This window comes from Falco biarmicus, chromosome 4 (genome assembly GCF_023638135.1).
Source record: "Falco biarmicus isolate bFalBia1 chromosome 4, bFalBia1.pri, whole genome shotgun sequence".
Classification (NCBI taxonomy): domain Eukaryota; kingdom Metazoa; phylum Chordata; class Aves; order Falconiformes; family Falconidae; genus Falco; species Falco biarmicus.
This window is the reverse complement of record NC_079291.1, coordinates 81,373,634-81,400,833: the sequence shown is the minus strand read 5'-3', so window position 1 is coordinate 81,400,833 and position 27,200 is coordinate 81,373,634. Positions and strand designations below refer to the sequence as shown.

At 40.8% G+C, this 27,200-nt stretch overlaps 1 protein-coding gene across 4 annotated transcripts in view; it reads left to right on the top strand.

The window, feature by feature from the left end:
• Positions 1-27,200, top strand: part of PRKAR1B (protein kinase cAMP-dependent type I regulatory subunit beta) — a 100,790-nt gene that overhangs the window by 252 nt on the left and 73,338 nt on the right. The window contains exons 1-4 of one of the 4 annotated variants that reach the window (XM_056336475.1): positions 919-1,345; positions 2,196-2,379; positions 15,096-15,266; positions 19,081-19,172. In XM_056336475.1, coding sequence (XP_056192450.1) covers positions 1,002-1,345; positions 2,196-2,379; positions 15,096-15,266; positions 19,081-19,172 — 791 coding nt within the window. In that variant the 5' untranslated portion in view covers positions 919-1,001. Of the gene's footprint in view, positions 1-918; positions 1,346-1,529; positions 1,640-2,175; positions 2,380-15,095; positions 15,267-19,080; positions 19,173-27,200 lie in introns of those variants that run through there. The other 3 variants (XM_056336478.1, XM_056336477.1, XM_056336476.1) reach the window with 3 other exon arrangements.

Here is a 27,200-nt window from a genome sequence, read left to right as displayed (position 1 = left end):
GGAGAGGCCAGGCCAGCCGGGCGGTGCCCCCCAGGGCGGCACAGCTGCTGCGGACCGGGCTGGCACCGCCTGGAGGCTTCCACGGGTCACATGCTGCTTGCATCACTTCGGGGTTTACTCCACAGGGGTCAATACTGCAGTGGCAGTAAGTCACTGGTTTCTGTAATGGCATTATACAATTTTTAGCACTCATTTGTATTGGTTAATATGTATTTATAGTGTGTTCATGTTGTATTTATGTGCACTTTATGCAACACAACATTTTGCGTGCCATTCTGGTGACCTTGCAATCAGCACACATCAAGCCAAAAGGGCTGTCAGGGTCTTTTTCCTGACTAATTGTACTTAATTTAAAGTGCAATAAACTACAGAACTAATCCAAATTACCCTTTTAAAATACCCTTGTGTTTAGCAGCAAGGACTTTTATTCTCTTGTTACGCTCTTCCTAGCTTGACTGTGAACCTTTGGGGTCCTTAATTCACCTTCTATTCTGTGGGAACCATGAGTGTGGATTCCCTGGGAACAGAGGAAATAGGAACGTGCGCTGGAGCATTCCTGATGGTGCGCTGGCACCTGGCCCGGCAAATGCGCTGGCCCGTAGCCGAGTCCCAGCTACAGCCACGCTCCTCAGGGGCCTTGCAGAGAGGTGCTGCTGGGTGCGATGGCTTTGCTCTAAGTACCCAAGTGATGAAGCTGGTGAGCCCGAGTTGCCCGAGTGGTCGGATGCAATGGGCCTGATGGCTCATGGGCCATGTTCCAGCCTTGGCTCTGCAGCCCCTCCATCATGGCCAGGCTGGCTTCTGTGGCCGGGCCACCTCTCACAGCCGGCCCATCCTCTGTGCCCCGGCCACGTCTCACGGCCAGCCCATCCTTTGGCCCGGCTACCTCACGGGCAGCCTGTCCTTTGTGACCCTGGCTGTTGGCCTTCACGGCCAGGCTGTCCTTCCTGGCAGGCCACCTCTCCTGCCCCTGCCGCCCTTTGTGGCGAGGCACACGCCGCATGGCCAGGCCGTTCTCGGCGTGGGGCAGCCGTGCCGTGCCGTGCCATGCTGTGCGGCTCCGTGCCGCCTCTCCCTCGGAGGCGGCGGGGAGGCCGCGCCCGCCGGTGACTGACGGCGGCGGCACTTCCTGCGGGCGAGCGGCGGCGGGGCCGGAGCCTTCGTGCGGGAGCGGTGGGGAGAGGGGGGAGGCTCCCCGCGGCGCCCCGCGGTCCCGGCCGAGCGGCGAGGGGAGGAGGCGGCGGCGGCTGCAGTGCGGATACCGGCGGGGGAGCCCCTTCCTCCGCCTCCACCGCTGGGGAAGGAGAGAGGAGCCGCCGCCGCTCAGCCGGCTCCAGCCACACAGGTATTTACCGGCGCCCTGCGTCTCCCGGCGGCCCCGCGCTCCCTCCGGCGCTCCCCGGCAGCGCTGGCCGGGGGCAGGGAAGGGCCGATCCGCCAGCCCGGGCCCGGGGGATGCGCTGCCTCGGGCCCCGGGGGACGCCCGGCCGGGCACGGGGACGCCTCCTCGGCTCTCCCCCGCCTCCCAGGGCCTGCCCCGCTGCCCTTCGCCCCGCTCAGCCTCTGCCGCCTCCGGGGTTCCGGTGTCCCGGCAGGGGCGGCTGGGAGGCCGGTGTAAAAGCTGCCCTCGCTGTTGTTAGTTTGTAATGGGGCGGTCGTATGCTCGCCTGGGGAAATAAAGAGGGGTTGGGGGTTGTTTCCCTCCCCGGTTACCAAACTGCCCCCTCCTCTCCATCCCCGGGACCGGGAAGGGTGGTTTGCAGTGAAAGGGGGAGATGTTGGCATTTTCCTAAATCCTGCTTTTGTGGGAAACAGGGTTTCTAGTGGCGGCAGGGGGGTAGGGGAAGTCCCCGAGGGAATACAAAAGTAAAGCTTTATGCCGTCATTTAATAGCTGTCTTTGAAACTCATGGCTTTGTGTGATTAATTGCACCGTTTTTTCCAAAGGTTGACCGCCATCTAGCAGTTAAAATGCCCTTTTTGTACTTACTAGTATGTTGGTCGTACAACAATGACACATTTCAGCATTTCCATGTACAACCCCAGAACATTAAAATGTTCAGAATTGATAGCTCTTGAATAGGCAACAGGCAACGTTAAAACGTCTTTCCTCTTCAGATCTCTCTGACAAAGGATTTGGGAACTGTCTTTTGTCTTGCACCATTTTCTTACCTAGGTCTGTTTTCTGTTTACAAGCTTGAAGATGGCTGCTGCTTCTTCCTGCAATGTGGAAGAAGATGAGAGCCTGAAGGGGTGTGAACTCTATGTTCAGAAGCACAACATCCAACAGATTTTAAAAGAGTGCATTGTAAACCTTTGCATAGCAAAGCCAGACCGACCCATGAAGTTCCTCAGAGAACACTTTGAAAAATTAGAAAAGGTCAGTAATTTTCAGGTGACTTACAATTTTCCATTTTTAAACTGAAAAGGACTATTTTAAAAGTTTCAAATATTTTGGTACATTTTTCCTTTTTCAATTTTAAATTATCAGGCTACTGTTAAAAAACAGGCTGTTAGAAGAAAAAACCCCAACCATTTGTTTGCTGACATCTACTGTAATATTGGCTAGCTATTGTATAGAATTTTTTGTGCATAACACCAAGGTTAAAATTTCTTTGTCAAACTGCACTTGTTAAAAATAACCCGAAGAGTTATGAGCATACATTGCGTTATGATGCATGGTATCCTTAAATTTTTTATTCTATGTGAAAAACGAAAGCAAAAGGTGCTGTTCCCTGTTTATTCCAGTGTCAGGTGATATGGTTTTCCCTTCCCCTAAAAGTGAACAAAATGAGGGAACCAGCAAGTTCTCAAGATCATTGAACCGTTTGCTGTTTAATGTACTGCTGTCGCCTGTCTGCATTGCTTATTCCAGGATCCTCCAACTAGAAATGCACTTAGACTTCATACGCTGTGACTGCCTTCAAAAGCAGCATAGAGGGGGAAATATTTTAGAACGTTCCCAGACAAATTCTTACTAAAGCCTATGGGTATCTTTTGGAAGAAGAGCATGTTATGTGAGCACAACTTTTCTCTGGGGTTGGGAGGGATTCCTCCAGAAAGTCCTCAGTCTACCAGAGACTTTATTTATGTACTTAGTTTTAGAAGAGGATTATTTGATTTTTTTTAAAGGAAACGTCTAAATTTTGTAGTCTTAAGATGTAAGTTTTATGTAGTTTTTTCCTTCTAGAGGCAGAATTCTGTAAGGAGATAGCGAGAACAATAATAACTAGTGAATAAATGATAGACCTGATATATTACAGGTGATACAAGCATTTTAAACGTCTCGTCCACTTTTCAGATAAAGTTTTGCATAAGTGAGTATATGCTAAATTTGTATAGCTTTAAAAAAATGCAAACATTGCATTCTGTTGGAAGCCCAAAAAAAAGCTCTGGAACATCAGAGAAGGGTAGGAAATAAAAGATTGGGTTTTGATTGTAATGCTTACTATTAAAAAAAATAATCTTAGTTCTGCATATTCTAAACTTCTGAGAGCCAAGGCCCATTTCAAGAGAATAAAATCTGTTGAATTTCCTTTATTGTGTTATGAACTGTTATCCATCTGGATCTATGTAATTCTGGACTTCTTGGCAAGAAGGAGGAACGATGGTTTTGCAAAAAATATTAAAATATGCTGTAGTATTTTGGAATGTTCTCCATAGCTAGTGGAATTACTTGAGTTGTTGTACTGGAGGAGTTTGGCTTTCTTGATCTAAACACAGTACACAGAATTGAGACAGGAAGGCAGTTCCTGCCATTGAGTAATGATGTATTCTTCCACGTAATCTACTGTTACTCCCCAAAGAACAGCAGATACAAGAATTCTGTAGCAGGATATTGAACAGGATGCAAATGCAGAAGCTGATGGATATTGCTTGTCTCAAAACAAAAGATGGTTTAGGAAGGCATTGAATTCAGTGAATGTTATGCTTAGCATGGAAGGAAAAAAATCTTGCCACTGACTCTCTAGAGCAGCCTTGGAGCTAAGCCTGCTGAATCTAAAGGCTTTAGGATGCTTCTGGAGATTTCCAGCACTGTAATTCTTGTTCCTATAGCAATTGAACTTCCTTTCCCAACCACCTCTGAGGACTTTCTTGAGATGAGTTGCACTGTGCTGTAGGATAGTATTTTGACTTGGTTGGTTGCATAATAACAGTTGAATGAAGGCTTGTAATGATAGAGAAATCATTTCAATAAGTTTTATTGTGTTTTTAGAAGACCCTTGTCATACATAGGTACTTTGAAGAATCCTAATGGAATTCTGAATGTAGCAATTGCCCATTAGAATTTTATATGTGAATGAGCAATACACTGATGTGTCACATTTGCTATTAGCTCGTTTAATTTTGGTGCTGGGTGGGGAGAGGAGTGAAAATCTTTGGGTTTAAACACGATTGTCTAAACAAAGTCATGCATTTTGCCACCGAAGTGTGGTATTTTGGGATTATTCTTCAAACTCAATAAAATAGACAACATGTTCCACTGAAGAGAGTGGTAAAATAACAGTTTTTCTGTCAAAAAATCATGTGGGCATTTTAGAGAGATGAAGTGTGGGATATTTTTTATGTGGTTAAAAAGAGCTTATGGAAAACATGTAGAGCTTGATCCATATCATTGTACTGGAGCTACCTCAGAAGTGAATACAAGAAAAAATTTGTTTCGTTTTGCTAATTCTTAGCTACATTTCATAAAATCAACGCAGTAAAGCAAGATTTTTTTTATCATATGCAAGATCAGACCAGATCATAAATGCTTTTCACCTTACTTCTGATGACATCAGAGTTAGGCCCATTGCCTTCAGCCTACATCTGTACTGCTAAATGAAAAAAGGCCAGGGACTCACCCCTGACCATATGACACTAACTGCCCCCAAATATAATTCTTAGGTCTAATGCGTCTAGGAGCAGGTTTGTTTTGGCAGGAATCAGTATGAGCAGCTCAGAGCAGAGCCAGGGAATGAGCTAATAGTTGAGGGATGTGGACTGTCTTGGGTTAGTATTCAGGTCCATAGCTGGGCCATTTTTTATTTCAAAGTATAGACATGGCCTGAGAGGGCTGTAAAGTGAGAAAATGAATAAATACTTACGAATAAAGTGCTAGAGGTTGAGGTTTGATGTTTGATTCTGCAGTCATCGTTTTCAGCTGGAGAAGTGCCAAGGTTAGATAGAAACGCCTTATGCCTTTTGAAGTTTGAAGCTTATTTGTATCAAGTACAGTATTAAAAAACGTAACTCTGAAAATAATTGTACAAGAACTTTAATAGATATTTTTTCTGTTCACTTAATTCTGGCAGGACCTGCTTGTCTTAAGATGCCAATAATTGCTGGGAATCAGCCTAAGTTTTTATGTTCTAAAGTTTGCAAGTCGGTTTTCATATGCTGTGACCTACAAACTTCAAGATGATATCCTCTGATCACGTTAACAGTTACTTTGTAAAAAGCTCTAACATTCCGTTGAGCACAGAAAAGAGTGGAAAACAGTTTAGATACCTGAGATTTTAAAAATTATGTAACACTTTCGTTTGAATAATTTGTTTTCTATTTCCCTGTGACTCTATAGGACCTCTTGTTGGTGGATGGGATGAGGAAAACCTTTCCCTTAGGGGTATTAATTGACTTTCTTAGGGTGGAGGAATAGATGTTAGCTAATAAAATGTGGCATTATTATAACAGCTATAGTTAGGTCCTGTTTACTTGAGAACTAAAAAAGGCATAGCCGAAGAAACAGGGAACCTGTCTTTTATCTCTGGTTCTTACCATATGTAAAAAAGTTAATTACTAAGGAATTACAGGCAAAGCCTTGTATTTTCAGCTACACCAAGACTGCAAAACTTTTGTTAGCATCAGGCTGTTTAGTGCTGTGATTATATGATCAGAGGTGGAGTTGTCTTGCCAGGCTAAGCTAGACTGTTGTTCAGCAGAAAAAAATTATAATAAAGAGTAGAACTAAGTAAGAAAATGGCACAGAAGAAGGGGAAGCAGCAGGAACCTGCAGAATATATTTAGGCATTACCAAGTACTTTGCTGAAGTCATTTTGCATGTAGTGTATTTCAGAGCAATGGCTTTGCTGGCTGAACCAGGTGTTTTTTGTTGATGCCTTTTGGACCTGACCTCTCTTCTGGTCCCTGCTATTGCCCTGTGCACATACAGGAAATACTGTCTTGCACGTAGTGAACTTACTCTCTTGAGTTGCTGTGGATTGGCAGTAGTTTTATGGATCCAGACTGATGCTGCATGTCTTAAGGTACCATACAGAAAGAGAGTTTTAGAAAAATCTGGATTCTGCCATCTGTAATTAAATAAAGCAGAATGAGATTATCTGCGTAGCTCCACCTACTGATATTAGACAGTATTGCATACAGACCTGCTCAGAAACGTCATGGCGTGTCACAGGTTTGCTGTAAACTAGCACTAAAAAGAAAGCATGTAGTAAACTACAAATTCATTACCGTTACTAAAATACAGTTTATTTATTTATAATAAAGAGGTTTAAAACCAAAGGTATTTGAGCATCAAAATTTGAACACCATGCTTTTCTTCTGCAATGGTAGTCTCCTGCAGTATTTACATTTTCTCACAGCAAGAAATTTTTCAATCACTTCCACCAGAACCTGTGCAAAACAATGAAATTCATTCGTATAAATACAACTGAGTATAACTCATTCCTTTAAGATAAGCTGGGGAGAGGTTATGGATTTGAAGGAAAATCCTACGGAGGAAAAACTATTGAAAAAATGCATTAACTAAGCAGTTTGATAAAGACTAGTAAGACAAATACTTTTGTATCTTTCAAAGCTTGCAAAGCAATTTGGCAGTATCTGCTTGGTGGTCAGAAATGTTGCTAAAGCATGTGGGAGCATACCTGAGCTACCCGAGACGCTGATAGCAATGCAGTGGTGGGAGCACTGGCTGTCCTTGCTGTGTGACTGTGGTTCTGAGTAGGCTTGGGTGGCCTCTGCTCCTGCCATTCCTCTGATATCAGTACCAGAGAGAGCTGGATGAAAATCAGCTCAGGTCAGACCCCTGTGGTTGCTGTAGTTGGCCACAGGCAGTGTTATTAGAGGTGACAGTTTTCTTGGAACAGGTAAAGGAAAAACTGCGTGAATTTATACGACACTTCAGCAAACTTCCCTTAAAACAGGAGGTTTAGGAAGGGTGGAGGATAAAGGGGATAAGAGCAGAAAGAGAAAAAAAGTTTTTTCCTAAAATAAATATGATTATAAATGAAGCCATGCTCTTACGAGCTTATGCAGAACATGTTAGAGGATTGCTGAGCTCCCTGTTTACTTTGTGTGTCTACAGGTGTGAGTAGCTTTCCCAGTCTCAAAGTCAAAAACTCATGAAAATGGAGTGCAGTGATGGAATGAGAAGGGAAGTCTGTCTGGATGTCCTCTTTGTTTTGCATCTCCAGCTATCATGTTTTACATTCATCAGGATACTTAATCCATGTTAATCTTTAAGCATCTAAGTGGCTTTAAGGAAACAGGTTCATACTTAGCTTTAAACACATGAATGAAATACCTTGCCAAATTTGTGTAAAGTTAAAAATGGTGCTGGGTCAGGCACTGTTTGACAGCAGGTTTCACTAGATCACAGCAGACTTTGGGAAAGAAAATTCTTGATACTAATGGGCCTTTTCAGCTAGAAGCAGGTACATACACATATTTGTCCACAGCTGCCTGCAGCCTTTTATAGGCTCCCAAAGAGATGTAGAGGCCCTCAAGCCTTATTTTACCAATCAGTTTTTGAAAAAAGAGTTTGCCCGGGCTTAAATCCTGTCCGTTGGAGTCTGTGGCTGCAGAACTGGCTGAGTACCTACCCCCCTGCTTGTCTGCAGCTCAGCAAATCCTTCGCTAATCTTTTTGAGAGGCTGGTTAGATTATGTAGCAACTCTGCTCAGGCAAGGTAAAACTCCAGATTCAGGGATTGTGAGTGTTTTGAGGCTGTACTCCTGCAATTCCTTCTCATTCTCTCTGTTTTACAGTTGTCAGAGCTTTGGGCATGGCACTCTTGACAGCTACCGACCCTTCCCATTGCAACCGATTGCTTAGCGAAGGTGAGGCAGTAGCTTTTCTGGAAGGCACTAAATTATGTTCAAAGTTATTTCCTTTTATTTTCTTTCAGTTGTAGGGTGTGACTCGAGGAGCAGAGATTGTTAAGCTTTTTCTGTCTTCCCACAATAATTATTTTAAAACGAGGGGCATGCCAAATAGGAATGATAACAAGGAGAAAGACTATATAAAAAATTATACTAGTCAAACCAGATTTCCAATATGAGGATGAATTTTGATTTTGCTCTTTTTATGCAGTTAGTTTTCAAGTAATTCCTCATTATTATTCTCCTAAATGCAGAAAAAGATGACTTCTTATTTGAAATACATTTTTAATGCTGCATGAATTCATTTTAATTAGGCACATAGGATGGGGGTGGAGACTGTCCAGCTGGACACCAGGAACACTGGGTGGAGAACTGCAGTTTTCATAGCAGATTTAAGGTTATTTGAAATTTGACTTTGTTTCTATTAAGAAAAGGACCTTAGATTTTGAAATGCTGGAGGCAGGGGAATTAATTGCTTTCTGGTGTGCTCTGCTGAGGTCTGCACCTCTGTGTTTGCCTGCTTGGCAGCCTGTGTTGGAGCTGTACCCTGACAGCTTTGTAAGCTCAAGCTGTTGTTCTGCAACTCCTGGGAGCTCAGCCTGCCAGCTCCATCACCCCTGGGCAAGACACTGGGGAACTGAGAAAGTGAGCTATGGGAAACTCGAAATAAAAACATGTCCATAATTATTTTAGCTTGGATTTATTGGCAAATTGTGAAGGAAAAAACCCACAACAACAAAACAAAACCAAACACTTAATGAGTTGTGAGTGTTCCACTGAAGGGTTAAGGGGGACACATGAATTCTTGCCTGAGCATGCAATTCATGTTGCTATCTAGCCTTAATACCCCTGTACCAATGAAAGTACTCACAGCAGATGGAAGTTGTTTTGGGTTTCAAAAATGAAATGCCTGTGGGGGGGAGGAAGATGAAAGGGAAAAAAAAAAGATGAGTGTATATATTTAAGGTGGGTAGCCCAGCACACATATTTTCATGTGTATTAACATCAGAGAAAATAAACTGAGTAAAATTTTATTGAGAAGTATAAAATATAGAAGTTTTTTAGACAATTTCCACTCTGAAATAATTGAAGGAACACAAGATTTTGAATAACCAACCTTGCTGTTAACATCACATGTGATCTAAAGGGCATCAGTATGCTTCTAAATGTGAAGGGGGCCTACACAACAGAAGTATTTTAAGGAGCAAAATGGCATAGCAGCATTTATGATTCCCTCTTTGTCAATAACCTCAGTTATCAGCTGTCTCTGCCTATGCTCTGATGGTCTACTGCTGCCTCTTACATCTAAACCTCACTGAGACTAGTGTTTTTTTCTTGAATTAAGGATCTGCTGTGTTAGAAGGCTGGAATAAGAAATTAATAAGCAGCTTTAGCATTGCATATCTAGTGATTAGAAATTTCGGAGTGACAGGTGTTCTGCTTGTTGCTGAAACATATGGCATAATATTTAGCATTTTAGTTGAAATTATATTTATCTAGTAGAAATAGAGCTTTTCTGTGGGCATGTTTCTTCCTATGCAAGGTGTACTTGCATATATTGTTATTTGGCTGGATTTTAAAAATCAGTAATGTTGGCTACAGTTGTCTCGGATTATATAAGCTTTTACGTATCAAAAACATGGTCTGTGTTTTGTAACATAACCTCTGTTTACTGTGAGGTGTATGTAAGAAAGTAGGGAAGAGGTAGTGATGGGTTGAGACACAGCAAGACACTGGAGGGGAAGACAAGAAGTGTTAATATGTTGCAGGAGGTAAAAGTATGCCAGTGAAGGGGCTCAAGAAGGCGAGTGGTGCAGGCTGAGCAGTGGAAGAGTAGGTAGATTTTGGCAAGGGAATTTTGCCTAGATTGGAAATTGGGAATGAACTGAGGTGCAGAGAGGCCACTGAGGATGCAGTAGTATTAATGAAAGCAGTGGATTACTATGAGGTGGATAAATACGTTAGTAGGAGGGGTGGATTTTAAAGATATTTATCTTAGTGATGCTGTAGGAGAAAAGGTGGCATTTCACATCAGGAAGGCAGTGGAACAATCGTTGGGATTGTGTGAAAAGTCTCCGATTACAAGGCTGAGTGATTGTAAAGATAGAGTTGTCCATCGTGGCAAAGACAAGACTGGAAAGGACATTAAGCCCTCCCAGATTTCTCCCGCTTTCAGTGATGGCACTGGTCAGTCCTGTGCTTCCAACAAAGCAAAGTGCTTTGCCTTTGGCCTTTATTAGTTGCTATAAATCATCATGTCAGCCTCCAGGAGCAATGGGGTGGTGTTAGAAGCCTTCCTGTATTGAGACCATCTCCTCTGGGTCAATTCCAGTTCAAAGGGAGGTTAGTTATATGTGCATGAACTAACTATCCTGCACATTTTCTCTGGATAAATATAAAGCAGATTCTAGGTCTGTCAGTCAGAAAACTTTATGAGTCTGCTTGAGGAAAAAAAAAAAAAAGAAGAAGAAAACTTAGTTCATTTAGAGTGTACTTTGTGTTGTTGCTTTTGAATGCAATGAATAAATTGTAGGAGGCAGAGCAGAGATAGCGAGCAGTGATACCAAACAGCTGACTTGTTTTTAAAAGTCTCCTTGGGATGTTGATGTAAAACTGCACAGTGATTTGGAACCTCCTTAGGTGCTCTTCTTCCTTCAGTTGAAACATCTGAGTTTCCAGGTGGTGACAAAGCCTGAAAGGAGAGACTGGGAGAGGAACTACTGGAGGGGAATTTCTGTTTGGAAATGCTCTGGCTGTTAGAGAAGAAAGCTTCTGGGTCAGGAAGCATGAGTGCTCTTCAGCAAGCAGTCTGAAAGGAAAGGTAAACTTAAAAACTGTCTCAGCATTGTGGCCGCTTCACTTGTGACGTTTAAACCATTAAAAAACTTGTGGGAACTTTAATCTGGAAAGGCAATGACCCCATACACCGAGGACAGCATGCTAAATTCCTGTGTTTAATACCTTAGCCTCTTGTAGCACAAATATCTTAGCTGAAGGTGGACATTCTAAAGATAATTGGTTCATGGCAGTTGTATTTATTAGTTGTTCTTTTAATTTGAGGCAATGATGGTATATTTCCTTTCCAGTTTATTGTCATCAAAGTCAGTAATGGTATTCCAGTTTCACTGTCCGTCTCCCCCAGAAATCCCAGGAAAGACTTTTGTTCACAACTTCAGCTAGGTTTTTGGTCACTTACAACATGGTTTGAATAGAAGTAGGATTAGATTATGTACATATGAAATAGAGTGTTATTGTCACATGGCAGTCAGTGTTGGTTTGTAGTTTTTGGATGTGTTCATATAGCATTGTATTGGACTGTGGCAGTGATGCTGGAGGCTTCAGTCAGTGGTGCTCGTGTGGTCCCTTTCTGTCAGTTAAGACTCCCTAAATTATGTGCAGTGTCCACTGGAGCTGGTAGGTGTGACACAGGACAGCATGACACTTGTGTCCTCCTCAGCTGGCAGCTGAAAGCCAAGCAAGGTCACCTGAAATGGCACTGGACTATGGATAACTGGATCAGACCCTACATGTCCTACAAGTCTGGAGCATCTCCACTGAAGCCAGTGCAGATACTGGTGTGAAGGGAGGAAGAAGATGCTCCCTGGGGCGTGCTCAAAGGCAATGACACTGTTTTGCAGTGTGTTTTCTCATTTTAAGGTGGGCATAACTGGGCAATATGATCATAAATCATCTGCGCTGTCTGAATAGTGAATGCGATTGCTTGTTGTCATGACAACAAAAGATGGTGAAGTGTTTACATGAAAGTGAGTTCTGCACAAGCATTCACATAAGCTGTGTCTGATGATCAGTGTTTGAAGAACTATTCTGCAGAGAGTCCATTCCTCCTTTAAAATATTTGCTATATGTTTGCAGTTTTACCTCAGGATATATGGAAGACAGCTTTTTGAAAGCTTAACCCAGGACAGAACATAGGCTTTTATTTTCAAAAGGCACTCTTTAACTCAGTAATGGAAATACTACCTAGACTACAAATAGCAGCATATGGAAAAGCCAGCCCGTCAACTATCTGCTGTTTATATAAAAGGAGTTTGTAGTGAAGAGACTTCCTTTTAAAATTAATCATATAGTAACTCACTTTTATAATCCTTTAATATCTTTTTGACTTTAAAAGGTATTTGGGTTTAAGAGTATGCTTTTGATATTAATTTTATCTCACTGAGCTTTCTTTCATATATAAATCTGTGCTGGGGCAGAGGAGATATTTATTCATTCCTTGGAAGTGCCTTTTATACAATGTGTACTGAAAAAGATGTGTGTATTTGATATTCAGATGGGGCAAACCACTTCTCTATCAGTAAATATGCTATGTAAAAAAAAAAAAGTGTAAGTGCTGCATACCATGAAATAGTTACCTGATTGCCCTCTTGTTGTACTCACCTTTTAGGATACTTTCAGCTGCTTGCTGTCCAGAAAGGTCTTCATGACCTTTCTGTTACACTTATGAAGAAGGTGCATTTGGTTGTGTTCATTTAATATGAACAGCATTTTAACACTATCAAAGAGATACATAAGCTGCAGTAGCCAGTAATATTATTTGAAATTCTTGCAGGTTTGGTTTTGATGACTAGATATTATATTTAATATCACACATATTTGTATTTTAATTATTTGTGTTTCTACAAGTGCGTAATTGTAGTCAAGGAAGCTAGAGACAGAGAGGAGTAGGGAAGAAGTTGATGAGAATGTTTAGATAGGACTTGCAGTTCTTACATGATAGGAAAATCTAGCAGAGTCAGTTTTTACGTAGACAGTGCTGCTATTTGAAATTTGAATTGGAAATGAAAAAATTTCAGTAGAGATTTAATGTATCTGAGATCAGGGGTTTTCCCTTTTGTTTTGGTTACAGCACCTAGCTCAACTGTGCAATGGCCCAGGAGTTACAGTGTTGTAATCCCAATTTAAAAAACCCTACTGATCTTAGAAAGAACTTGGCACTTTCTGAGGCAGGTCAGAACCTTGAAAAGTCAGATCTTTAGCCAGCCTTTATCTCTGTGCTTGTCTCTTAAATATTTCAGTAGTCCCTTAATCAAAACAAGAATGTGTGACTTCTTTCTTTGAATTATGCAGCATGCAAAATACTATTTAGTTATTTATTTCAGGAAGCAATAATGCATCAAAGATTGGTGTCAAAGGCTCCTTAGGTTAATGTGAGGGGCAGCATCAGTGATAATGAGGAAAAAAACTGGAATGACACCACAAAAGACAAGTGGCATGACTGGGTTTGTAAGACATTTGTAAACATCAGTGGCAAAACATATATTACTCATCTGTTTTTCTTGCAAGCTTAGAAATTGTGAATTTGTGCCAGTTTTCTGTACTGCTCTTTTCTGGTGCCATACCTGATGAGTTCACTGTAACTCATTTCCTCTGACAAAGAGACCAACTGGCTGTGTTGGTAATCTGCCACGTCTAGTGCTGGTGCTCCCAGATCCTCCTTCCTGCGCTGACTCCTTACATTAGCTCTGATTAGGAGGTCTTATTGGAAATCAACTGTGTAAGACAGAGACTAGGTTTTGGCATCCCTGTCAAAGGAACACTGCTTTTATGGGGTGCGCAGGGACCTCAGCATTGCTACGTTTTTTTTCAGGTAGCCTGCAATGCTGCTAATCTGAATTGTCTCAAAAATACCAGAGTTGTTTAGAGAGTCACTGGATGATAGTTGGCTATGTGTAGGTTGATCAACCTAATCCTGAGACTATGAGGGTGTGGGTCATGCAATTACGGCAATGTAATAGATCTCCACAAATAAAATTACTGGACTGTTGCTGCACAAGATGACTTACCCCCTTACACTGCTCCTGTTTCTCTTGTACATGCCCGTCGTTTTCCCGTATCAGACAAGCCAAGGAAGGACATGCGGTCCACCCTATCTCCAGTTTTTCTCCACGTTAGGCAGGCTCAGTGAAAACTAGAAGGAACCAGCTAAGGCGGCACTGAAGAAGCACCAAAAACAGTGTAGTCTTTTGTGAGCAGGATGCCAGGCTGAGGTGGTACCAGGGCATGAGCAGGCACCTGGGAACGAGCAGACAGGCCCCAGTTCTTTAGCTGATAGACACGAATGATCCAAAGGAAGTTTTACTCCTGTGTGCTTTCCCTTGAACCCCAGGAAGCTGAAGGATGGGACATGGAGCTCCAGGAAAATGTTACAGTTATGGGTAATCTTGTTTGTCTTGATTCTTTAGAAGTCAAATAATTCAGTGTATGAATTGACAGTCTTGCAACTCTGATATCCTTTCTTGAAGGTCTTCTATACTGTTTCCTGCTCTTGTACTCTCTCTTCAGAGATTCCCCTTTGTATTTTATTCTCCATTCCATGAGAGTGAAATTTGGAGATTAACCTCCCTATTGGCCAGCTGGTGCTAGGCCAGCCATCGTTCTTCATAGTCCTCTGGAGCCTACCTTGGATCTTATTTGCTTGGCAGTAGTCCCGTTGATTGTAAATGTTTATATGGCAGAAATTCTGGAGTAGGGAGCATGTTTGTTCTTTCTGGTGACAGTAAGACTGCAAAGCAGAGCAAGATGAAGAAACCTATCTAATATATTGATGTGTGACTTCTGATGTGTTCTCTGTACAAGAGACAAAGATATGTACAAGCCAACTGAGAAAATAACAGCTGTGATGTTGGAAAGTAAGCAAAAGAGGCTTGTTCTTTCGCTTTCTCAGCCAGGAGTAGCTGCAAAGATATTTCTGCAGTTTATAATACGTTGGTTTCCATCAGTGTAAGGAAGAGGTGAACAGGTCAAGTATTGGAGTGATGATACCTGTACACACATTGTAGTTAGTGTCAGTCCTTCATGCTCACATTAAATTTTTAATTTTCTTTCAGCAGTACACATGTGTAAGTTGACAGTTTCCCAAAGGTAGAAGTGAAGGGGTTCCTGGTAGTTATAAAAGTCATAAAAGAGTGAATTGAGTATATCCAGCAAGTTAGCTACATGAATAAGATATGTTTCATTGTCTTTTTTTGCCTTGCAGGAAGAATGCAAACAAATACTGGCTCGGCAGAAGTCCAGTTCCCAGTCTGATTCTCATGATGATGAGATTTCCCCTCCTCCTCCCAACCCAGTGGTAAAAGCCCGACGCAGGAGAGGGGGGGTCAGTGCAGAAGTGTACACTGAGGAAGATGCTGTTTCTTATGTCAGAAAGGTAATGTGTTACTGTCTATCTGATTCTGAGATGTACAGGACGATCAAGTGACTCATATTTTGCTCATAATTTGGACTCACGGGGCAGCCTGTAGGATGGTGTCCTCATGCCCGCATATGCATGACTTGACCATCTTCACACCCAAGTTCTTTTGCTGCCTCCTTGACCAAGTACTTTCACCATCAATGTGGCTTCAGCATTCTCTATTTGTTCCTTTTGGAGTTGTGCTGCTAATCTGTTTTCCCCTCTAACAGGGTCGGTAATTCTCAGCCATTTTCTTGATATTCACAGACTCTGGCAGCTTCTGAGTTTTGTCAGAACCTCACAGTTTTGGGAAGCAGCCTTTTCTATTGCTGCATTTCCTTTTTTTTTTTTTCCCCAAAAAAAGGTACTTCTAGCTCAAGTATTCTTCTAATCTAGGCCATTTAGATTCCCTAGACCATTCAGGCACATGGTTCCCATGTTGATTGGTGCCACCTAACCCATGGATTTTTGGAATTCTGTTGACTGTATTTGGGCAATTTTATGTGACCATTGTTTTGAAGAAATGCCAATCCCAAATCAGATAATTTCTTCAGTAGGAGCACGAATTTGGATTTCTCTTTTTTTAACTGCCTTTTTCACACAGATATCTAGCTATATTATATCCTTGATACCTCTTAATAACTCTGCAATTTTTTTTTTAAACTGGCCAAAGCTTTCAAATGTTATTAAAAGACAGACATTACAATAGCATATGTCATGTTTGTTTAGGGAGCTAGGCTAAAAATGCATTTCATAAGGTTGACAGATGCTACTAATGTGCTTTTGTGCATGCCTGGAGTAGCTTTAACTCAAAAAGCTTTTTCTTTATGGAAATACATTTTGTCAGTCACTGTTTTTTGGCAGAATACTTTTTGCCTTTGCAGTCAGATGTGCTTTTGTCATCCACTTGTGATACAAGTTCACTGGCTGCTCTGGAGATTTCTGTTCCAAGAAACAAAGAATTAGGAGAGCCTTTCATTCTAAAAACAAATATGGAAGAGTATTTTTGTGGCCGTTAAGTAATGCTTGCAAGTATACAGTAAATTTTAACAGCGCTGTGGTCAAGCTGTTAATGCACTGCACTGTTGAAAAACTTGCGTGATATTTTAAAACCCACTTTCAAAGACTTTTCTTTCTGTGCAGTTTGCAACATCCCCTTTAAAAACTTCCATGAAGAGATCACATTTGTCTCTGCTTAATATGGGCTCCATCTGACTTCTGAAAATCAAAGAAAATATTCCTTCCCACACCACTGAGTGATTCTTTTATGTTTATAATGGAACCTGAAGTTAACTTTATTTTCTTCCTTTTTCAACAATGATGTCAATAAGCCTTGACAGTAGCATTGGTAGGCATGAACCAGAAGAAGCAATGCAGATTATATTTTGTGTGTTCTGTGACTAGGGCTGTTATGATTTTAATTTCCTATGAACTGACTGAGCTTCAATAATTATAATTTAGGGGATGGTTTCTTGTCTTGCAGATGCTTCAAGGAGTATTGAACTAGCACTGGGAGGGTTTGTGTCAGTGCGTTGTTTTCTACCATCAGCAGATGAATCCCATGGATGTGTGTTTGTAACAGAGATTTCTAGAACAAAGAAATAAAGGGAGACACTGCAAGGGAAAATTATGAAACTAATTTAAAAGTGTAAAAAGCAAGGCAAGGGTTGTGTTAGAATATTGCAAACAGATGGAACTTTAGATAGTAGCCAGGAAGAACCACTGGCTTGAATTCAGGTGTTGGATAGAAATACATCTGGGTCATATGCCAATTTAAAGGATCCCTTGAAGGGATGAGCTATAGGATAAGTAGTAGTAAAGGTAGTGCAATGAGTTATGTCACTGGAGAGAAAATCAAAGGAGATTTAGCTTTGGATTTGAACAAGCACATGGCATAGCTCCATTCTGAGGAGCACAAAGGAAGATCTCTGCAGAGGGTTATTTCATTGCTTCATTTCTGAAACTAGAGAAAGCAATATTTGTCAATACATCTGACATAATATGTAGTTAAGAACTAACAGAATAGGAATCTTGCTCTAAAGAGGGTCATCGGCTTGAAGAGAACATTCAGTAATTAGTTGGAAGAGTGTTGTAAGAAATGGCCAAGTCATTCTTCCCAACATTTGATTTTGGTCAGACGCCTGGTTACTGTGACACCTAAAGAATCTCTTCTGTGTTTTCTTTGTTCCTGCCCCAACCGTCCCACTTTGGTCTCTTGCCTTGTGACTTCCATTGCTGCAGATTTAGACTGTGAAAGGCTACTCTACACTATTCCATAATCAGCCAGAAAGGTTGGAGTTCAATGTCTTAGTGATTTGATTATCTACCCTTTTGGATCATTAGCAGTGAGCTGAACAGCTAAGGATATTCTCAATAGAGCAAGGATTCAGGACTGCAATTCAATCCAGGGTTTGTCCGATAGGGCAAAAATCAAGAATAAGATACTGTCCAAATGCTCGTTTCATTTAACATTGAGGAATTTAAGCTTTTAGATAGATAATGTTTCACTCTGATACAAATATTCAGTTTCTACATATAAGCTTTTCTAGACTTGAGTAGTTTAATGTCTACAGCAGTCAGTATAAGTTAAGCCTGAAGCCAGAGTTTAGCTTTAGATCTTCATAGTGCAGTATTTTCCCTTGAAATAAATCCGATCAGTTCTTTGTGAGAACTGGTTCTACATCAGTTTTCCCATTTGAGGCATCCTGCTTCTGGTTGGATGGGGAAAGGAAACTACCTACACATCAGCATACACAGTAACTTAAGATAGATGTACTATTTCTGTTATAAGAAAATGTGAAAGATAAATGCCAATTATCAGACCTTTTTTGTACAGTAATTAAAAAGGCAAACAGGTGTTGATTTTCAGATTGGAGTATAGTTTATTTAACACTTAAAACTTTTGCTAGAGTTGATTGTGTCCTGTTATAATGAAACTATTAAGGAAAATCATATTACTAAAGTCAAAGAACATCTTTTACAAGTCATAACCTTGTTACAAATTTCTTGTGTCTCATAATCCCCGTCTCTGACTGGCAGAAGGTGACGCTTGGTAAATAAAAGAGATACAGTGTTTACTCATATCTTACCAAAATGGAAGCCTAATTTGCAAAAGTCTTATAAAAAAACCCTTCACCCAGTATGAAACATACTCTTGAATTTCAGCATGTATTTTGAGCAAATTAATGTACAACAGAACTTTTGCCATCTCTCCAATTAACAAATAAAAATGCCTCTTCATCCTCAAATGCAAGTCCTTTTTGTCTGCCATGAAACAGAGGCACAGGATTTTGACCCAGGTGGGCCTATAAGGAGCTTGGTTCCTTATACTGCTGTCAGTACTGAAAAGTGTGGTTTGATCAACACATTTTTACCTTTTACCTAAGGAAATTTTGCTCATTCTCTAGTTTTAAGAGGTTGCTTCTGATATTGTTTGTGGGGGAAGAAGACTATGAAATATGTTTTCCTCAGTCCAACAGATTTGAAAGGCGACTACACAGCTGCCAGTACCTACTAATTATAGTATTTTATGGGTATCCTTCTCCTCACTCATCCTGGATCTTCTATTTCTTTTCTGGTTGTCATATTGAGCACATAAATTCTTATCTTCACATTATCAAAACAGTAATTTATTACTTTCTTAGTGGCTTTATATTATGATCTAAGACTGTCTTAGTGTTTGAAGTCAAATTGTATCCGTTATCTTGAACGGTGGAATTTTCTACAGATTTCAAGAACTATGAAAAAATGCGACCAGGCATGTAATTACCCTTCATTCTTTTCTCTACAGGTTATTCCAAAGGACTATAAAACTATGACTGCTCTGGCAAAGGCCATCTCCAAGAACGTGCTCTTTGCTCATCTTGATGATAATGAACGAAGGTATGAGGTGCATTATGATTTAAAGGAGTCTATAGCTTGATCAAGGACAAGAAATTATATTAGATTTTAACTCTTGGATCAGAACTGCTGTCTCATTTGAGTCATACTAGGTGCACTGTCATACGGTATTACGACAGAGGGTAAAATCACAAGCTAAAAAAAGGCAATAACAAGTTAGAAAGTATTCAGACATATTTATATTTTCAAATCAGCTGTGCCTGATGAACTTTATTCTAGGTTACTTAAGGAACCTAAACGATTCTATGATTCTTGTCATTAATGACCTCAGTGGTGGAGTGTTGAATTTTTAGACTACATGAAGATCGGAAGAACTGCTAAAACATTGGGAGACAAGGCTAGGATTCAGAATTACGCTGACAGGTTGAAGAAATGTTCTAGAAAAAGTGGAGTGGATTGTCACTTAGCCAAGAGTAGAGAAGTACATTTAGGCAAAAAGAACACCTTTATAACTATAAGATGGTTTTGTAGTTTTGGTAGTTCCTTGAAAAAAAAGAAGTGGATTATTATGAATCGTGGCCGGAACATTAGTTCAGAAAATACTAATGTTTTACTGGGCTAACTAAACAGGAGACATGCAAGACATATCCTGATGTTGGAAAGATTTCAACTGAAACACAGTGTCCAGTTTGGGCACTGCACTTCAAGAATAAACAGTTGAAGGAAGTTCAGGGAAAAGCAGTGGGAAACGATCACAGATCTAGATAACATCACTTCTGATGAAAGAATGGGATTGGTTGGCCTGCAGGAAAAAAATCAGGGGTAGAGGGACACAGTAATAGCTTATAATTATGTATGAATAATGGCATATGAGGAATAAACTGCTGTGTATGCCAAAGGGTAAATAATAATGGATTTGAAGTGCTGTAGGAAAGAGGCAAGTCACATACTAAGATGAGGTCTTTGGCTGCTTAGGTAAGTTATGGAGTCTTGACCACTTGAGCCATTAAGAACAGATTAGACTATGGTCTGCCAGGAATTTCATAAGTAGTGTCAGTCCTGTTTTGCAGTAGATAGGCTAAGTGATGTCATGAGGTCCTTGCCAACCGTACTGTTCTGTGCTCCTGTGGTTAGAAAGGACAAAGACTTTGTCTAAACTGATGTTTTTAGTACTGGTGGAACATCAGCAGTACAGTCATTTGGTGGGGCTACTCAAATGCTTTCAGTCAAAGCATGTTCCACGTGTGCAAAATTTTGTCCCTCTTGCAGGCGTTTACACAGTTTAATTACTTTCCAATTCTAATTATTAGGATATCAATTAGCATGCAGATTGTTGAAGTAATTAGAAGAGGATTAAATTTTCACATTTCTTCTATCTTTTTCACCCACAGCAGAGAATTCTTGTACAGAACTGCTGTAAATCCTAATTATGTTATTGACAGGCTGATGTGACAGACACTGAAAGTACAGGTTTTAGGGCTGAAAAAGGGACATTTACTATGTTATCAAAGTAGGCTGAGAGAGAAAAATTGAAGGAGAAGTGCTTTTTTGCACTGTGCTGATTGTACATCATGGTCATGGTCTCTTCTGTGCATTCCCCATGTCCCATTTACCTCTATCAGCCAGGCTTTCCTGTTACGGATATATGAGGAATTAAGGGATGAGCACAGATTCCCATGTCTATGCTACAGATGGGTTGTCGACTGTCTGCTTTTGCAGTCCTCAAACTGTGCCTTGATCAGGTGTGTGCTGCCTCTACTGTCAAAAGATTTAGAAGCTTCTTGGTTTCTGGGTTGTGCACTGGAGCATATTCAGCTGTATACCATCTCCCTTGCTCAGGGGTGTGTCTAGGTGCTTCATTCAAGCCTCATGACGAGCACGGCAAGCTGTTGCTGACATTGGGGCGGGGGAAAGGAACTCAAAAGGATGCATGCATTCTGCTTTTGCAGGCAGGATTGCAATGAATGAATAAACTGTTCTCTCTGCACTTTACTAAGCTCACTCTTGACATCATGCTATTGCCCTTGTCTGGTTTCATTTGTCAAGTGTGGAGAAGTCAGCAAGTTGGAGCATAGCATTGCCGTCACTTCCAGTTTGCATCTTGTTGATGCAGATGCTCAGTTCAGTAACATAAGTGAGATATTACTTGATTTGTGTTCTGTCCTCTTGGAATGGTGGAAAGCTAGGTGAGGATATTTCGTTTAGTGTGCTGCAGTGGTGGTGTTTATTTTCCTTAGTGCTTTCTACACTGAAGGCAGCATCATCGTTTCATTTAATTTCATGGTTGACCATTTGCCAAGATGCAGGAGATGTTCAGGTGGAGGAGGGATGGACTAGCAGGGCTTAATTCCTCATTTACAACGGATGACTCTTAAATTTTTCCTTCTCTGAAAATATATTTATCTTAATCTACTTTATGGCTGTGCTGTCCATGTGACTTGTGTTGCACTTGCTGCTTGGCAGCTGTGAAGGTCCTTATGTCTGACATAAACCCTTATTTATAAAGGCAGTCTGTAGCACATTATCTCTGTGTCAGATATTCCATATCAATGATTAATTGCATGAGAATTCATGCTGAAGTTAAGGTAAACAAGTATCTTTTTGCACTGGTGTCTGAAATAATTTTGTTCAAGTCTTACTTTAGATAGCATCTTTTCATGTGCCATACTTAAAAAAGGTTTGCCATCTATCTCATGCATGCACACACACACACGCACATACACACAGTCTCTGGTGTAAAATTATACTGACGAGTGCAATAAAAGGGAAACTGTAACTGCATGAGTATTAAAAGCAGCAAAGCTGCAACTTTTGCCAAAATGTTTATTTCAGGAGTTGCTAATACTATAAAGAACAGTGCAGCGCTGCAAAGTGATGTGGTGATCCACTGTTTTCTCATGAGAATTTTCCACTGGCTTCAATAAGATCTTGATTAAACTCTGGAGTAGGGTTCTGGTTCTCTCAAAGACAGCAGCAAAATGCCCACTATCTGAACTGGAAATGTGCTTTTAATTGTAAGGGAGCTATTGTTGTCATTTGCAAAACCAGGAATGTGTGGCTTTTTAACTGTGCTTCCACACATGTGCACCTGATACATATTTTATGTGCATCCTCCTTTGCCTAGAACTGGTCTGTTACATGCTCACTGACAACAAAACCTCAGATGTACATAGATATATCACTCATTACCTTAAATTTTTTTGAATTTATGAGAAAACAGCTGTAAAAAGTTAAAGCAACATCAGGGCTTTACAAATTAATTTCTTACTGTGTTTTAATAGGTGTAGTTTGATTTTGATTGTTTATTAAGATATTGCACAGCTAACAAATGCTGGACTGTATTAAAAATTTCTGTGAGATACAGGCATATTTATGAGCTGTGGGGAAAGGAGGGATGTTAAGGGGGTGATGGGCAGATGTGTATCAGTGTGCCTACCTTTGGGCTCATCCTTGTTTCTTGTCTGGTTATCAGCCCAAACAGTTGCAGTCTTCTCAGAACAGCCTTATATAATGTGTGCCTTGGTGGGGTTTGCTGCACTGATTGGCATGTGTGGCAAAGCCCTTTCACTTTGTCTCAGGCTTTGACTTATTCACTCACTCTGCAGTTAGGATGTATTTAATGCCTGGGTAGTTAAGCTTGGATTTTGATAGTGCTGTTGTATCCTACAGGTCCCTAGGCATGTGTGCTCTAATTTCTCCTCCTTTCCCTCACCCTGTATGATGACATGTTGGCAGGCTTATGTTCACATGGGGGTTTTGCCCTTTGTTCTGTGTTTCTTCTGTACCCCACTTCCTTCATGACTCCACTCAAAAACTCTTTTAGAAGAGATGGCTCAAATTGTCTTGCTTGGTGAGCAGTGAAGCATGTTAGTTAAGCTCAGATGTGACCGTGGCAAGATTTTCTGGAAAAGCATAGTTCATACTGGTGTGCAAACATCATGCAGAAGCTGTGGAGGTGGCCACCAAGAGGACAGTTTTCCCAGACAGAGAGCACTCTGAAGACCTGGTAGTTATGATCACTGCAAGATCAGCAACTCTGGTCCTGACTTGGTACTCACTAAAGCCTTACGTATATATGCACAGTCCTGCAAAACGGCTTCTCGTGTGCCAGCTCTGAAGGAGCTCACTGCAGTGTAGAACAACATCTGATACAGAAGGCAGCGCTGTGCACCCAGAACTAGGAATTGCTCTGCAGTCTGTTCAAGGATGAACAGCCCTCAGAGAAAATGTTGGTGGAGCTGGACCTACAGCCAGGTAAGAGGCATTCACCCTCTCTTTCATTATACTGGGGAAAAGTAAAATGGTAACATTAACTGTGAGGGATTTTTGCACTATAAGCATAGATTTATTTTTTATAGATAGTGTTCTTTGCGACAGTTTGTCTTTAACATCAGTTGAGGGCAGAAGCAGTCTTGTTTCTCTGCTCTTCATTGCAACAGTGATCCAAGAAGTTCCAGTAAAAAAAAATAACTAAAATCCTTGATTATGGCATTTGTACCTTGATAAAAAGAACCTAAAGATGAAATTACAGACTTTGCAGAAGTTCATATTTCAGCAAGTGCATCTATATTTGTGATGTCCCTCCAGAATGCTGATGGGAATTTAACCTTAACATTCAAGAGTTGTCTTAGGTGGCCTGCATTACAGATTCTAATGGCTAAATAAGGGGAAGAAGTTCGTTGCTGATCTTATCCCTCCAGGTTCCAACATGATCTCATGGTTCAGGTCCATTCTGAAGGCCATTAAGAGTTTGCATAAGTTTCCCCCTTCTTTTGGTCTGTGACATTTGAGAATTTTGCATATGGGAGAAATCAGCAAGGCAGGGTGCATTATACTGATGCCTTCTCTTCTGCTTTGGTTTTGTTCAGTCAGCAAGCAGTGAATGATTTCTATCTATGCAAAGACAGAATTACACCCATAACTTGGCAGCATTTTATTTCCTCTCCCATTCTTGGATATCCAGCAGATTAACATCCTGTAAGGCTTCCTAGTTGTGAAATGGTGTATAAAGTCAAAATTGGTGACAAGGGGCTAGTCTAATTGTCTTAATCTCTTCTAACCTGGCAGTGTAGCTAGTAAGAATTTTTATCGGTTCAACATGTAATGCTGGAATACAAGTACACCTACTTGGCTCTGCGACTATTCAAGATACTGAATAATAAAGGGGGGGGGGAAAGGAAGAAATTGTTCGTTTTCCTTCTGTGGATAAAAAAAGATATTTTTTCATCGTTTCATTGACAGGATGTTCTGTCTTTAGTGGACGGGGGCAGCCACCGAGAAGGGGGGCACTGAGAAGGTTCAGAGGTGATCTGCTGTGGGAGTGGAAGTTGGACCCAATGCTGATGATTGTCGGGGAGGAGAAGGAAACAGAACTGAAGCATAACCAGTGGGTGAGAGCAGGACTGAGAGCAGCAGGAGTGTTAGTCCTGGTTCCAGGATGTCACCAGTGCCTGTCTGCTCTGCTGTGAGTCATGAGCCACGTCTGTCAGTCCCTATGCAGAAGCTCAGTGACCTCCTGACCACATAAAGGAGTGGAACAGATGAACATTCACCATATCTTTATGTAAATGCTATGTAAAATTGTATATGTAAATGCTATGTAAAACTTGTTCATCAAGGAGTAAAGAGAGTACATAAATATTTAACATGCACTGCCAGCCTCCACTTTCAGCATTTTAGCTAATATCATAATTTTTACCAGGATTTATTCTTCATTACTAATATATAGGCAGCTGTAATGCCTGCAGCAGCTTTCAAAATACTTATGTGTATTTTATTGGATTAATAATAAATTCATTTGTTTGAACAGTATACTGGTGTGGAGCTTCTTTGGAAACAAGGGTCAGGAAGTTGTATTTAATGCTTTTACTGAAATATTGAGCTCTTACAAAGGTGCAAAATAAACAGTAGACGAAACTGCTGTATTTATTACAGCAACACACAATGTTGCATTTACTCTTGTGTGCTGCCTGTGTGGCAAAAGTATGAGAATAAAGGGCATTTTTTATTTTATGTGCTTGTTGGGGCCAACATGTAAAGATGAAAATTGGCACTTGTACTGGGCATGCAAGCCAAGCAAGTATTTTCTTAAAACAAAAATTCTTACCTTTTTCCAAACAATGTGGAGGGCACATGCTACTGTGATACTGTAGATAAACTTGGAGGCATGTTGTTGTAGATACCGTCATCTTACTGTTAGCATTTCAGAAAAATGTTCTACTACCTTCTTACAGGTGTGTTTTAAGTAACCTGTGTTCTGCAATTCAGGCAGCTTTGTAAGCCATGATTGGTGGCAAAGTGGGGTCCTATAGGGACTTACTGGGCATAAACACATGCTGTTTGAAAGACATTAATGTCCAAATTAAGAGTTCCTCAGCACTGAGACACAATAATGTTCTTAAAATGTGTTAAGGGTTGCCACAGAGGCAGAATGAGTAATCATGTGCCTGTGTCCCCTGAAGACAAAACGTCAGAATCAGACTTAAATTGAACAAGATGGATGTAAACACGTGGTAGTCATTTCTAGTGGAAAGGACGCTTCAGTAGATTGTAGAATCTATAATTGTTACAAACAGGTTAGGCAAATCGTGAACATAATTTAGTTTGTCTTCTGGATGGGTGAAATCTCTTAGCTCTATTTTGGATCCTCAGTAGTGGAAACTAGTGCATTCTTTATACATTTTTATTTTCTCTTTTTTTAATTTGCTTGAATGTTTATTGTTATTTCACACATCTTCTGTTTCGGCAGCTAGATGAATCTCTTTCTCCCTATCTTCCTTCGCAGACCAGGTTCCTCAGACGACTGACCTTTTTGTTTTCCTCAGTCTTCTCCAGTTGGTCCACCTATTTCTGGTTTCTTTATATTTTCCACAGCAACAGGATATTGTTGACTCCTATTTAGGATGTCATCACTGGAATCACTGGATCCTTTCCAGCAGAATTGCTGCTTGGCAGTGAATCTTCAGCATGTATTTATGCTGTTGATTACTCCTACCCAATACACTTAGCGGCTGTGTCTTTGTTGAAAGTATATCTATTTTCTCAGACCATTTCTTCAAGTTGTAATCATTTTACATCCTAATGTTTTTTGAAGTGTTCACAGCTCCTTTACAGCCAGGTATTGTCTTCAAATTCAGAAAACACAGTCTTTATCCAGGTCAGTAATGACTTGGGTACTTTTTTTCAATACATACATAATTTAATGTTAGAAAAGTGGTTTTCCATAGCTAACAGATGATTTTTAGTTGTTCTCCTGTTGATCTCATATTAAAATATTCTTGGAACTTGTGGTGATTAGTGAATTTCAAGGACATTATTATTGCTATAAGTTTTATTCATTTCTGCATAATACCATGTTTTATTAAAGCACTGGCTGCAGGCCAGCTGGAAAGCCTCATATATGTGGAAGAAACCTAAGATGGCACCATTCAGGAGCAAGATATTTTAGAAACAGGATGCCACAGCTATGACATATTCAGTAGACATCCTGTATATTCCTTGCATTTGTAACCTAACTCTTTTGTTAAAAAACAAACATAAATCTAGCTTCTGCCTGTGCTTCATATGTGTCTAAGTGTGCAGAACAGTGCAAGAAAAATGCCCTTCCCGTGATACTGCATTAGTATTTCTGCATCTGCAAGAGTCCTTGTTGTACTAAAACCGCATGGATGTTAAGGGGGGATATTTACTCTGCCTGCTGTAGCCATCTAAGTTAGCTGGTGCTCAAAACACCTCAGGAGCCTCAGGGTATGGTTTCACCATTGATTTAAGCCAAATTCTGAGCTGGTACCAAAGGAGGAGGTGACACCATGAGTTCCAAACCTTGGCTGCATGTTCCTGTTGCTCTCATGGCTGCGGTTAGCCAGATTAGCTCTCTGAAAAGTGATCCTCCCCTGGAGGGTTAATTGTCAGTCAGATCAGGTCCTTCCTCCCACCCTGTACCTGGCTGCAGAAAGACTTTGGCTAGATGAAGGGAGGAGAGAAGAGGGTAGCACCTCCCCTCTTGGCAGAAGCAGGGACCAAAATCAAATTAAGCGATGGCAAAACTGCACCTTAATTTCCCTCAGAGAA